A 14338-nucleotide genomic window follows, 5' to 3' on the forward strand; every position below is an offset into this window, starting at 1 on the left:
TTACCACCAGACAGCTCCACACCCCAGGCCCCACCCTCTAAGGATGCCTGGGCCATTCCCACCCTCCTCCTTCTCTTCAGGTGCAGGGGCCAGGGGTACCCAGTGCTGCCTCTGGGGCCTTCACACTGGGGGGCGGTGGCTAGCAAACAAGCCTCTCAGCCAGGTTCCTGCCTGACCATGTGCATAAACGGTCTGAAGAAGACCCACCACAGAGAGACAGCACGAACTCGAACTCAAAAGAGCCAAGCCTGGAGAATCGGGAGGAGGAACAACTTCAAGAGATAAGGGGGTTATGGCTTGATCCCCAGATTCCTGCCTTGCCCTTTGTGGGGCAGAGATCTCAGAGGTACCCCAGGGCTAGCATTCAGAGGCTCCCAGATTGCACCCACCTTGTCTTTACCTTCATGGCTCTGCTCAGGCTCTGCCACCAGACACACAGACCAGTTCTCACGAACAGTGAGACTTCCCAAGATGCGCCCAAACCCAGCCCCAACTCTCCCTGCCTCCCACCTGCCTGGAACCCAGAGAATTTGCTCCTAGCTCTCTTCCCACCCCTACTGAAAGATGACTTGACTCCCTAAACCCCCATCCCTCACTATGCTCCCTTCCAGAAGACTCCATCGGGCGGGAATGTCATACTAACAATGGGCACTTGATCCTGATCCCCTGCACCCAAGGCAAGAAATGCCTATCATTGGCATCACCTCCACCCCCACCACCCCACGACTAAATGAGCAGCAGGGACAACAAACTGCGTTAGGAGCGCCTGGGTTCTGGCTGTGCTCTGCCACCAGGGCCCTGTGATACTGGGCAAGGAACTGCCTCTTACTGAGGCTTTAGTCTCCTTAGCAGTTAAATCAGACAGTTGGTCTCCATCCTACTGCCGTCTCTGAGGAACAAGTTAAAAGGGCTCCGTAAGCTGCAAAACACTAAACAATCAGTGGGGCTTGTTACTCTAAAGCAGCAAAGTTACCACCATCTCCAGATCTCTTGTGCAAAGCTGAGTAAGCTGGAGAGCAAGAGGCCCAGCCCCAGCCCCGGCTGTTCTCCCTGGCAGCCAGGGCTGGAGTGCCCCTGGGCTGGCCACTGGGGGCTTTGGAAGGTACAAAGAGTGGCAGATGGGACAAGAAAAATCCCGGGGGACAGGGCAGGATGTGGAGGTACCCAAGGATGGGCCCTGCCTGAGAGCACCAGGAAAGTGCTGAGGGAGCTGGGCTGGTCATTCTTACAAAGGAGAAGGAAAAACCAAGACCTGCCCAAGAGCAGTAGGTCATCTATCCCGGAAGAAGCTCAGGACCCTGCCCAAATGACTAAGGCTCTGCAGTGTGGCACAGAGGCAAAGGCACTGACCCCCGTTCTCAGCCCAGATCTACTATTCACTGCTCCGGAAATCCGCTGACCCCTCCAGGCCTCAGTGTGCACCTTTGTAAAATGGAGAAGCCCCATCCTCCTGCGCACATGTGCGTGTATGTGCTTGCATGTGTGCTTGTGTGTGTGTCTTTTCCCAGACAGCTGACTCGTCACGTCCCTGGTGTCTCAGCAGGGTTACCCTGAGGGAGACCATTCAAGTGACGCCTAAGGAGGCTGCACTCTCCCCAGCCGCTGTCCCCAGCCCACCGCCCTCAAGCAGGAGGCTGCCTCTCCCCCATTGCTTCCCTGGCTGCCCTCCCTCTGCCAAGCTCTAACCAGCTGCTGGCCACCAACCACTAGGGACTGGAAACTGCTGCTGAAGCTGCCCTCTCTGGGGAGGGGCCTCAAATGATATGCAAGTTGGCAGCAGATGCCCAGCCAGGGAGGAGAAGAATCAGACGAGGACATAAGGGAGTGTCCTTGTGGCTCCAAGGGACACCCTGCAGCTGGGATTCTTGGGAGAAAAGCAGGGAACTGAATGGCCGGCATCCAGGGAAGCCAGCTGTCCAGAGGCCTGGCCTCCTGAGAGTCTCCTGAGCCCATCCTCTGGGGTGTGGGCCTCCTCTGGGCTTCTGCACACTTCTGAGGGTGCCGAGGAAAGGGGGTATGGGTCAACACACACCCCTGCCCTGTGTAGTCGTGTGTCTGTGTGAGCTACAACATGTGAGGCCATCGCCAGGATAGTGTGGGGAGAGCAACGAGGCTGACGCTTTTGCCTGGGGGTGAGGGGAGCAGTGTCCCACCAGCTCAGAAGGAAGAGGAGAGGCCATCTCTCAATGATCACCCCAGACATTCAGGCAGCAGCAGAAGAGAGGAGACTTCGAGAGAGGACGGCAGCCAGCAGCTCTCCTTGGTCTCTCGTGACCAGAAGGGATGAGAAGGATGCAAGCAGCAGGCTCTCAGAGACCCTCCCTCCTCTGGAGCATCCCTGGGGCTGGGAATGGACCAGAATCTACCCTGAGCACCCCCAACCCTCCCGGCACTCACGGTCATTGCAGATGGGGCCTCCATAGGAAGTCATGGTGCAGTCACAGGTGAAGCCGTCCCACTGCTGCAAGCAGACGCCCTGGTTGGCACAAGACTCTTCGGTGCAGGTGGTGCTGGGGCCTGAAAGAGGCAGGAGGAAGGAACACCCCCCCGCTCAGTTAAGCCCCCTCCCTCCCCAGGAGGTGCAGAGGCTGCGGGGACAGGCCTGAGTTCTGCCGGGCTGAGAGGGCCAAGTACGGTGCGGGGGTGGGAGTGGGGATGGGGGGCGGCTCAAGGACTGCTAGTCTTGGCCTGGAACTGTGAAAAGGGGCCAGAGTGGGAGGCAATAGGGAGGGCAAGTGACCCTTGACCTACGCCCATACCCTGCCCCAGAGCTGTGGTGCCAGGCTCCTGCAAAGCCTGAGAGGCGGCCACTCCAGAGGCCTGGTGTGCCTCTACAGCTGGCCCCCTGCAGCCTGCAGGGTCACACCTAACTCCCAAACCCCACACTCACCGTCACAGCCCCTCTCCACCTGCCCGATGCGGTGCAGGGCATCGGCGATGAGGTCTGGGAGGCGCCCGTTGAGGTCCACTGAGGCCAGGCAGCCCTGAAAGCCATCCCGGGAGGCCACCAGCTTGGGCAGGTTGTTGAACATGTTCTTGCTCAGACCGCCAATGTACAACTCCCCTGCAAAGGGAGCAGGGTCAAAACCTCGGCATCCTGGTCCTCGTGTCCCCATTCCCCACCCTGGACATCGGCAGCCAACTGTCAGGTCCTCCAGCCCCATGGTGTCCCATCCTGGACCCCAGCTTCCTCACAGAGATCCAGTGGCCTGCAGATGCCCACCCCCTGCTCTTCCCTCTTCCTTCTTCACTTTGCCATCTGTCTGCTCCCCTTCTAGAGAAGCCCAGATGCCCGGGGAGGGGGGAGCAGCTGGAGGAACCTGCTCCGTGCTCTCTCCCACACATCTGATTCCAGTTCCGGCCTGTAATCAGGGCTTTTCATAGCTGTGCCGCCCAATCCCCTCCGCCCCCACTCCCTCCCTCCCGACGTCTCCCATTCCCAGAACTCCTTCAAGCCTCTGCCAGCCTCTCCCCACTCTGAGTTCTCTCCTGGGGGTTCTAAGCCCAGCACCAACCCCCCAACAACCACTTGGGCTTGACCTGGGCACTGTGGGTGACACCAGAAAGAAGTTCTCCTCAGGGACACTGATTCCCCACATCATTAGCTGGCCGCAAAGAGCCCAACTCCTTAGAAATCTCGGCCAGCCCACAGCAGAACTGCACCAAGACACGGGCCAACCCTGCTGCCCTTGCTGTGGGCTCAATGCAACAGAAGACCAGCCCAGACCACCCCTGGGTTTGCTGCCACTGTGGATTATCTGAGGCACACCGCCACCTTCCGGGAGGAAGGAGAATTGGCAGCACTATGCCATCTGACGTGGCCCAGGATCTGACCAATCTTCTAGTTCCAACTCCGTGGCCTGCTCACTTTGTGACCTCAGGCAAACCATGTAGCCTCTTGAAGCTTCTGTTTCCGCCTCTTCAAGAGGGATTGAATTCAATAGTCTTTAAGGACCCTCCCCAAGCTGGGACAGTCTAAGTCACACTGACACCAGGGGCCCCTGTGGGACTGAGGGCTGCTTTGGGCATGTGAAGGTCGCTCATGTTGCCCCAGTGAGCCCTGGAGAAGCTGCAGGCCTTGTCCAACACATCTGTTCCAACACCCAGTCTCCAGGTTCACCCTCCTCTTCCCTCTTCTCCCACCCGCCCCTTGTAGGGGCAGGCAATGACCGCTTCAGCAGCTATGAAAAGGCCCCAGGTGAATGGGGGACCATGATATGACACTGAGCCCTCCAGGGGGGCCCGAGCCCAGCCGATGCCCAAGGAACATGACCAGGGCAGCACGCAAGGACCCAGCAACCGCTACTCCTTCCTCCTCTCGTCACTGCCCCCTCTCACCCAGTGAGGAAGGCCTCTGCCAGGACACTAAGCTCCCCGTTCTCTCTCCAGCCCTCAAGCAAGGCAGACTTCTCAGCCTTGGAGGGCCAAGAGGGCTTCGGAAGCCCCCAGGCTGCCTACTCTCAGCTCTAGAGTGAAGCCACCAATCTCCTCACAAGACAGACACATCCTGCCGCCAGGCTTTCAGTGTTGAGAGGGCAGCCTCGCAGGATTGCTGAGCAGAACTTTGACAGGAAAATTTCAGGCTGGGCACAGTGGAGAATGGAAAAGAGCAAGGAAAACCATGGGCGGGGGGAGAGGGAGAATCACGTGAGTGAAAGAGCATCCCAGGTCAGGGGTACTCTTGAAGGGGCCGAGGTGGGTATCTGGACTAGGGCCAGGCCTTCTCCAGAGGCCCCAGGCCCCACCTTTGAGATCGAGGTTTCGGGCGCCATTGGAGTGCTGCGTGACAGTGCGGGAGTCAATCTTGAGCGTGTGCACGTTGCCTGGGTCCCTGGACACCACCACGTTGTGCCACTGGTTGTCATTGACTGGTTTGTCTGAGTTCCCCTTCATCAAGGACGGGCCATTCCCCAGGTCAAACACGTAGTGGATGTACCTGCCCCACAGTACGGAGGAGACACTGGGTCAAGGTTGGGACGGTGCTGGGAAGACAGGGTAAGGAGGAGCTATGTCTGTCAGGGGGCCTGGGTCCCGCGGGAGAAAGGGGTGGAGAGGGAGACCTCATAGTGGAGGGACCCAAACCAACCACACGAGGACTCAGATGTGAGGTCCGATCATGGGGGAATGTGGGGAGGGAGGGCTGCAGAGGACCTGACTCCTGTGAAGGCTCAGAAGAGAAGCTGGTTGAGGGGAAGACTTGTGGAGGGAGCGGGGTCCTCTGGGGGCAGGGAAAGACCTGTTGTAGGCTGGGGGCCTCTCAGGCAAGAGAGGCCATAGGGACACAGCCCTGTCTTCTGCCTGTAAAAGAGCCAGAGGGCCTGAGACAGGACAGTGACTGGAGAACAGAGGTACCTGGGAAAGCCCTGGCAAGGAAGAAACTGGGGAGTCACCAGGGTGGAAGAGAGGGAGCTGCTTCTCCATCGTGCCTGGTGGCTGGGGACCTGAATCTTGACTTGTGGTCTAGGGGGAATGGACATCTCAGCCAGTGGCTGGGGGAGATGTATCCTGGTCATCAGGGGAGGGGGACCACGTCCTTGACAGTGGTGCAGTGCCCAGCACCTCACCCCTTGACCAGCTCGATGACAATGAAGTCGTTGCCGTTGCCTGAGTTGAACAGGAGGAGCCCGTCGGGGGCCGTGGTCTTGAACTGGAAGAAGAGGTGCATGGAGGCGTAGGCTTGGAGTGTGGCGAGCGCCAGGTAGCTGCTGCGACTCTTGAAGGTGACAGGATCAGCCACAATGGCACGCAGTCCAAAGCGAGCATTGAGCTCACAGTAGGTGATGTCGCCGTCCTTGCACTGGTCCATGTAGGGCTGGCCATTGAATACCAGCCCGCTCAGGTGCCCGATGAAGTTGGAGGGCACCACGGAGATGAAACGCCGCTCTGTCATGATGCCCGTCTCAATGTTGTGGAACTCCAGCCGCGTGTGGGCTCCTGCCATCTGTCCTGCTCGGGACAGGAGACGGAGATGGGCGCGTGGCTTTTGGGCCTAGACTATAGGGTCATTTCTGGGGCTGGGTCTTGGGTCCCCAAGAGCCTCCCCTCCCCTCAAGGGCCACACGGGAGAGACATCAGCAAACACCCACAGGTGGGTACTAGCAAGCCCAGCTCCTGGGTCCAGGAGGAGCTGTGGGACCCTAGGCTAGGGCTGGCAGGCTTGCAGGGGGTGCTGCCTGTGGGGAGTTGAAATGGTCCCTGGGGCCCAGGACCCCATGAAATACCACTCCGAGGGGAGAAATAGCAGCAGCAGCTTGCCAGAATGCTGCCCCAGGCAGTGGTCACCAAGAATAGGGCCACCACCTCCCTGGTCCCAGACCACCTACCCTCCACAGTCACGTTGTCCACAGATAGCTGCAGGCTCTTGCCACGCCGCACCACCCTCACCGTGTGCCACTCATTGTCATTGAGCTTGTGCCCCGCAAAGAGCGTCTCGGGGCCTTTACCTGTGGCACCAAGGGGGGAGTGAGCATGACACCTCCATACGCCCACATATGGCTTCATGTACCACCCCAGGCACACAGAGCCTCACCACCGCACACACACCTGTACACAGGTACACACATCCACACAAACCCAGCCATAACCCCAGACACACTCAGTACTGCCACACTTTGTGCAACTTCCCAGGGCGCCATGAGAAAAGAATACCCTGTGAGTGGTGCCTCTGGAGTTGTGCCCTAAGATCCGGTGCCCCGACACCCACACCTACCACCAACATACTCTTCCCTAAGTCTCCTAAGGACCTTCAGTGTCAATGTGTGTAGCCAGCAGCTAAATTCCCAGCATATATTCATAGGCCTAAAACTTAAAATTAAAGAGCCTTACCACACACCCAGATGTGATTATGAACCCACAGCTTCTTTGCTGGCAGTGAAAACTCCACACAGACACACACGTCCCCCATCTACAGAGGGATCCAATGTGACCTTGCTGCACACGCCTGGTTAACTCCACACACCCTGACATGCACTCTCATACGTGGCACATCCAGCACGACCAGAGAGGGGAATGTTTCTTAGGAATTGACTATTTATTCAAGACCTGGATTAACCACTTCTGAGACTAAAACAAAACATATTCAGCTTTAGAATGGGGCTACACTCCATTTGCAGCACTCCCAGGTTTCCCCCGGCCCCTCAGTTCTCTCACCAGCAGGGACAGGGTTCACCACGCATGTGTGCACAGGTGCCAGACACACAGAGATATGCTAAGTACACACTCTCTGCCTGTGGCTGCCGTGTCCCTGTGCTCTCTTACATGACCTCAGGGCACAGCATGCAGACACTCATAGAGACAGAGCATTGACTCCAGGCATACTGGGATGCTCAGAAATGTCCACCTCCACTCTCCATCTCACCCCTGCTGAGAGCCTCACTGTCACCTCTGAAAATGCCCCCATTTGGCAGAAACTCACCCCCTATCCCAAACAGGGACTGTGGAGGGCTGAACTTTGAGGCCCTGACCACGCTCACCTCCCACTTGCCACCTGCTCTCATCTTCTTTCCCGTGTGCCTCGCTCTCCCCCTTGTGGCCACCTCTGGAGATGCAGTGGGATAGCCCAGCCCCAATCCGGCTCCTTTCTGCCATCCTGCTGTAGGTGCCACCAAGCCTTTGCCCCACCCTCCTGAGGACTTGAGATGATGAGGTTTCCAGGCGTTTCTTTCCCCGGTCCTGGTGAACATGCTGACCCCAGACCCTCCACTAACTTTCCCTGGTTCAGCTTCATTTGGCTCATTCTGCTCTCCACAACCACATCACCACCATCCCCACCACTCCAGCTCCCCTCTCCACACCCACTGCTCATGCCTCACACAAGCCAGTGATGAAGCCTTCTCCTCTCCCATCATCCCTCCCCAAATCCCAGTGTCCAGAATCCCAGGCCCCTGGGGGCTCTGCAGAAGAAGAGGGAAACCACTTACTGGGTGCGCAGCCGACGCGCAGGCAGTCTGGGGGGGCCATGGGGCGGGCAGAGGGTGAGGGGAGACAAAAAGGTAGAACAAGTTTTTGGTTTTTTTTTTTTTTACATCCTTCACAGGGAGGGGTGTCTGCGGGCGGGGATTCCCCCTAGGGCCACTTTCTGGGGACCACGCGTGCTCAGGTGCCTTCTCCCCTTCCTCAGTTGGATCCCTGTCCCTCCTTCCCCCAAGAGGGCTCCAACCCTCCCCAGAGCTGGGAGGCAGGGCAGCCACATGGTGGGAAGAAGGCTTATGTCTCCTTTCTTAGAGGGGCTCACGCCTCTCATGTCTCAGGGAGATGGGCACCTTGGGAATCCCAGTCGTACAGGGGATCACTGTGGGGGCTGAGGGCTTGACCAACCCCACATCTCCCTATCTCCAAAAAGGAGATGGGTGGGGAGGGCCAGAGTCCCTGCATCCCCTGCTCTGGGACAACTCCCTGCTCAGAGCCCAGCTGTGACACATTACTCCCCGTGCCCTCTGGGCTCTGAGCTAAATAGAGGGGTCTGCCCCAGGGCCCCCTCCCCGTGGCCATACACCTCCCAAAGTCCCAGGGGGCTGGCACCATCCCTACAGGAACCTTCTTTCTACCCTTCCTAACCTGGAGGATGCCAGGCTGTCCCTGGGGGCCAGGGTGGTCCTCCACCCTGAAAAGGAACTAGTATTAATCCATTTTCCTAGGGAGGGCCAGCGGCTCATAGATGAGGGCCCTGAGGCCCCCAAAGTACAACTTCTATGGACTTTAGGAATGAATAGTCACCACAGCATAATCTTCTGCTTCCTCCCCAGCCTGAGCATTGCTATCCTCCAATTCCAGGCTCAGCAGGCCCCATGTGGTCAGAAAGTACACTGTCTACACAGAGCTGCAGCCCAGAGCCCCAGTGCCTCTGGCCATCTGCCTGGTGGGACACGTTACCCACATGTGAGTCAGCCAGCCTTGCAGAGGATAGAGCACCAGAGTCCTATGAAGTTGGGGCTTAGGGCCCTTTGGACACCTCTGCTGCTCCATCAGACCCAGACAGCCTGAGGCTGCAGAAAGTCCAGCACGATGAGGCAGAAAAGCTGAGTCCTAACCTCATTATGTGACTGTGGGCAAATCTCTTCTCTCTGAGCCTCAGCTTACCTCCCTGTGAGCTGAGGGACTTGAACAGGAGGATCCTGAGCTGGGAGCAAGAAACAGGTGTTCACTAAGCTGGCGCCTTGCCTTTCAGAGAGGGGCAGTTTCCAGCCCTCTGTTAACAGCAATACCCTGCCATTCATCCTGTGGCTCCTCCCAGAACAGGGTCTGCCCATAACCCCAAGGCCCAGGAGGCAAAGTGGGGTGGGGCACCTGGCATCCCCTGGGCCCCTGAAGGTTCCTGCAGCGGAGGTCAAAGATTCCCCTGTGGCTCTGGAGGCACCGGTCCCCCGGGCAGTACGGCTGAGCTCCGCACGCGTTGTCAACCGCAGCAGAAGAGTGGGGGGAGCTGCCGGGACACTGAGCCACTGCCTGGCACCAAGGGAGGGCGGAAGGAGGTCAAGGGGCAGATACAGGGGAAGTCAGGAGTCATGAGGAGCAGAAGGAGGTAGAAAGGGTGTAGAGAGAAAAGAGGAAGTAAGAGGGAGCAGAGAGAAAGTGAAGTGGGACAGCGGGGGAAGGGAAGGATGTTGGGGTGAGAGTAGGGGTGCCAGGCCTGGAGTCAGGTCACGGGGGCTCTCTCAGGGCCAGCAGAGTCTTCACCAATGAAGGGTCCAAAAAAGAAAAAAGGGGGCTGGAAGGGCAGGCTGATCCCCTGTTGGAGAAACGGCCTAGGGAGGAGCACGGTGCTTCCCCTCCCCAGCAGGGCATCGCCGGGAAGGGGGGCCCATCTGTCCAGAGAAGAGGTGTCAGCTCCAGGCCCACACCCTGCAGTGACTCCACCCTTAAGAGCCCCCACTCCAGTGGGGTTTGAGGAGAGCAAACTCTCCTTGAAGATGGGCGCCCCAGGAGGGAGCCAGCACCATCGCAGAGGAAAGCCAAGAACTGCCGAGGAAGTGGGAGAAACAGCCCTCTGGTGCACACACGCAGCCAGAGCACAGCTCAGGGAGCTTTAACTACTAACCTGTTAACTAGTAACCTGGGCCTCAGGTTCCACAAATGGACAGAAGTGATCGGTCTTCAAAGACCCATGAGGGCCCAGGCTGGACATGGAGACCAGGGTGATGGTATGAATGTATGATAAGACAGATGGGGAAAAGTCATCTGTATGGAAAGGAACTCAAGGAAAGAAGCCAGACTTCATTTTCTGCGCCACCCCCCGGGCCCTGCAGATTGGAGGCGTGGGAGAGGGGACCAAGGCTCCTATGCAAGGAGCCTCAGGAGCCCACTGGCTGGAGTCTCGCAGGTGACATCACAGAGTGCAGCGTGCACTCCAGCACAGCCCTCGTTCAGAGCTGTCTCCCCAGCCGCCCAGCCTCAGAAGGAGCTTGAGAACTGCTGAACAGCCCCAGGTGGGTACAAGGCACTATCCGGTGCCCAGAGATTAAAGGGCTTTGGAGTGTACTGTGCATTTAGCCTGGCTTACAACATAAACGAGAGTCAGACTTGCTCCGTACAGCTCAAGAGGGCAGAACTATTTCAGAAGAGGAGGCTGCCACCAGGAAAGAAAGACCCAGTGATTAGAATTGTCATTTCAGAGGTGGGAAGCTCCTGACATGGAAGGTGTCTGGACAGAGGCGGAGAGCCTCGCATCAGTGGGGAAAGGCACAGGGGATGCACATATGGGGAGGTGACCTCTAAGGGCCCCTCCAGCTTGGAGATTCTTCCATTACAATATTTCACTGACAGCTGGGACAGCCGACGGGCACACCTGGAGGAAGGTAACTCCAGGCAGGCAGGGCAAGGGTAGGGGAGTGACAAGGGGCAGGCCAGGTTGGGCATTGGTCCCAGAGGCTACACCCAAGGTAGAAGGAACCCAGGAACTCAGGTCACACTGGAACAGAGTGATGAATCCAGTGACTCTATGGTCCTCTAGGGACAGAGACCAACCACCCTGCTCAGGGACTGTAGACAGCAGAGCTCCAGGAAATGGCTCAGGGTCTGAGACACAGTGGAGGCCGGGCCTGAGGAAGGAGGCAAATCCAGTATGTCCGGCATCCTCTGCCTGGAAGGAGGCAGCAGCCTCAGGCCTTCTCAGCCCTCTCCGGCAAGCAAACACTTGGTCACCAGAGACTGGCACGGAGTGCCTCCTCCCAGGAGTCCCACCACGTGGTCACAGGCAGCTCCATTCTCTTCAGAACCCAGCACCGAGTCTGTGTCATTCCAGTGAGCACCTGATGAGCTACACAGCTGCCTGTGGAGTCCTGACTTCCCTCCCTACAAGATGAGACCACAAGCCCAAAGACCAAGCCCACCAGGTTCCTCTCCATCCTGCAGCAGCAAGTCCAGACTGGAACCAGGGCCTTGGTGAAGTAGGCCCTGGGTAGCAAGCAGGATGGGGATCAGAATGGGGCCCCTAAGGTGGGGCCAAATGGGGCCCCTAAGGTGGGGCCAGATGGGGTCATGCCATGTGGAAGCAAGCCCCGGGACTGGCTCTACGCTGAGGTCCCTCTCCTGGTACAACTTTCCCTCTGGTCGGCTGGGTCCGTCTCCACACAGGTGTCTTGCATCTATGTAACATCTTCACTCCTGTGATTCCATCTGAGCCTCAAAACCACCACAGAAAGCAGACAGAGTGAGGATTCTTAACCCCATTTTACAGATTGAAAAAACAGAGGCTCAGAGGGGGGAAATGATTTTCCCAGCCATCAAGGAGACCAAGGCTAGGACCCAGATTTTCTGGCCCCAGACCAAATAGTGTTCCCTGTAGCCTGAGGTTTGGTGACTGGGTGTGGGCCACCTGTTGGGCGTCTGTGTGGATCACACAGCGGCCACATACATCCCTGTACACGTCATTTGGTATTTATGGACATTTGCATCAGTACCAAACACTGGGTCACAGCTTGTGATGAGCTGTTAGACACGGTGTTTCTGTGGATGGGGGCGGGCATGAGAGGTGGGTGGGAGGACTGTCCTGCTGGCCACCTTGCTCCCTAACTTCTATATACTGATGTGGCACGGACAGAAAAGCACGTATGGGAAGGAAAGGGTAGATCCTGAGGGTGAAAGGGCCCAAGGGCCCACCAGGTTGCACCGTTCTGGCGGAGACTGCTGCTTCCTGTCTAATCTAAAGGAACCCAAACTTCTTCGCAGGGAACCTAAGACAGCCCAAATGAGGAAGGAGCATTTGTATTTTCCTTGCAAATAAAAGGCCCCAGATTTCCCCTGTACAAGTACAGAACCACATGCTTACCAGGCAGAGAACACACGTCCCAGGGTGAAGGGGATATCTCACACTGGGTACACAGACCTGAGCAGTCTGAGAAGCAGCGGGCTATTTATGGGGTCCTGGGCTGCTGCCTTCTTCCTGCGACTTCAGGGGTGCCAGGGGATGTTGTACAGACCCATAGAGCACCGGCCAAAGGGTGTCTCCCATCCCACTTCACCCTGCAGCACTGCCGCCCACCTCCCACTCTGTAGGCTGTGATCGTGGTCAGAAGCAGAGCTCCAGGGAACCCTAAAGTTCTCCACCTCTGAGGCCCTGGCCGCCTGCACACCTCCCCACCTCTAGCCCCTGCCTCCCTCGGCAAATCCTTGTCCTAAAGGTATAAAGGCCAGGTGGCCAAAAGGAGAAAGGATGGGGTATAAATTTATTAGCGAGGTAAGGGGATCCCCAAAAGCTGCAGTCTATCCCACAAATGCACTGGAGACCGATGTGAAGATGAGACTCCAGATAAATAGTTAAAGCCCAAAGCTCTGCGTTCTCTCCGGGTGAGGATTCTAATCTGCTCAGAAGTGCCCGACTTCCCCTCTAAGCCCAGAACAAAACAAGCAACCCCAGTGGACTTCTTCCTACAGGATGGCCCGGGAGTGCCACACTTCTGTAGGCTCAGAGACTAGTCTGAAATGGACAGATGTGACCCCAGGCTGGACAGCTCAGGAACCTGAAATCCAGTGTTTCCTGTGTGGAATGGTGGGGCCCTCGTCTTATTCACTACCGTAGCCCCAGGCTCAGAACACACTGGCACTTACAAGGTGTCCCATAAACATTAGCTGAGTGAGTGCCTCTGCTGTTTTCCTGTTGGCCTTGCCCATGAGAGCTGAAGCACACAGGGTCCAACAGTTCTCACGGCCCCACAGTCACTGATGCCCCAGGGACTGCCAGGGGAGGTGGAGCTACACCTGCTCTGGGCCAGGGCAGAGGCATCCAGCCATCTGATGGCAAGGGCCTCCGAGGCCCCTGCACCCCCTGGCTCTGTTAGAGGCAATAAGGAAATCACTGAACTTTAGGGCAAATGGCCTGGGTTTGAGTCCAGGCCCCTTCCCAACCATCACTATCTTTGTGATGTTGGATAGGTCAGGATATGGATTTCATAATCTATAAAAAAGGGGCAGCTCTGGGGACACACGTAAGAGCAGACAAGGGGAAAATGGCATGTCCCAATGCGTCCTCTTATGCACCTACATGCAAGTGCACACACACAGACTCAGCTCTTTGAATGCAGAGCAGACAAAGGCAGCTGTGTGCGGGGCCAGATCCTCCTCGTCTCGGGATCTGCCGCTGCGCTGAGCACCAGTAGGCGTCTGTGAGTGCTTCTCGAATGAATGAAACAACGTATGAGCAAGTGGATGAGCCAACAGCTAGGAATGAACTATGTCCTTACGTGTGTGCAGAACAGATGCCTCCAAAACCCCGGAAAGCCCCAGGGGGTGGTTGTCACACTCCAGACACACTCGGGGTTCCCCTCCCCACCGTGCTGCTGAGCTCGAGGCATCACCCTATATACCATGTGTCCTCGCCAGGACAGAGTTCTCAGGGGCTCTGACCCGGGCTGGCACCCCCATCACCTCCAAACTCTCACTGGCACCACCACCAACTTCTCCAGACAGAGAGGGGTGTGGGTCAGAGGCGGGTCAGGGAAGGGGCCGGGGCACGGCAGGGTGGTTACCGAGGTTGACAGTGAGCTTCATCTGGCCCCCGTCCAGCTCCAGGCGCAGAGTGTCAGCTGACTCCCTGGAGGTGGTGGCCATCATGAGCCCATAGGCCCGCTGGGACATGAAGCGCAGAGACACATCCTCCGCCTCCGTGTGCATGGCATTTGGCAGCATGATCTTCATGTACATGGAGCCATCATAGCTCAGGACCGTAGCCTCTGCCCCAGGAGTTGGGGAAGGAAGCAGTGGGGGACAGGCAGAGGCCAATAGAGGGAGAAAGAAGACCGAGAGAATCATTACAAGGACGACAGGCCCAGGGCTGGTCTAGGAGGGGACGCCGAGGAGGAAGGGGGCACAGGGATGGACAGTGGGGACGTGGGGCATGAAGACC

General features: G+C 57.6%; 1 protein-coding gene across 1 annotated transcript in view; it reads right to left on the bottom strand.

The window, feature by feature from the left end:
* Positions 1-14338, bottom strand: part of NRXN2 (neurexin 2) — a 97553-nt gene that overhangs the window by 39958 nt on the left and 43257 nt on the right. The window contains 7 exon segments of the mRNA XM_032489729.1: positions 2398-2517; positions 2891-3064; positions 4746-4936; positions 5565-5946; positions 6324-6443; positions 7920-7946; positions 13962-14165. Of these exon segments, the coding sequence (XP_032345620.1) occupies positions 2398-2517; positions 2891-3064; positions 4746-4936; positions 5565-5946; positions 6324-6443; positions 7920-7946; positions 13962-14165 (1218 nt within the window).

This window comes from Camelus ferus, chromosome 10 (assembly GCF_009834535.1).
Source record: "Camelus ferus isolate YT-003-E chromosome 10, BCGSAC_Cfer_1.0, whole genome shotgun sequence".
NCBI classification, from domain to species: Eukaryota; Metazoa; Chordata; class Mammalia; order Artiodactyla; family Camelidae; genus Camelus; species Camelus ferus.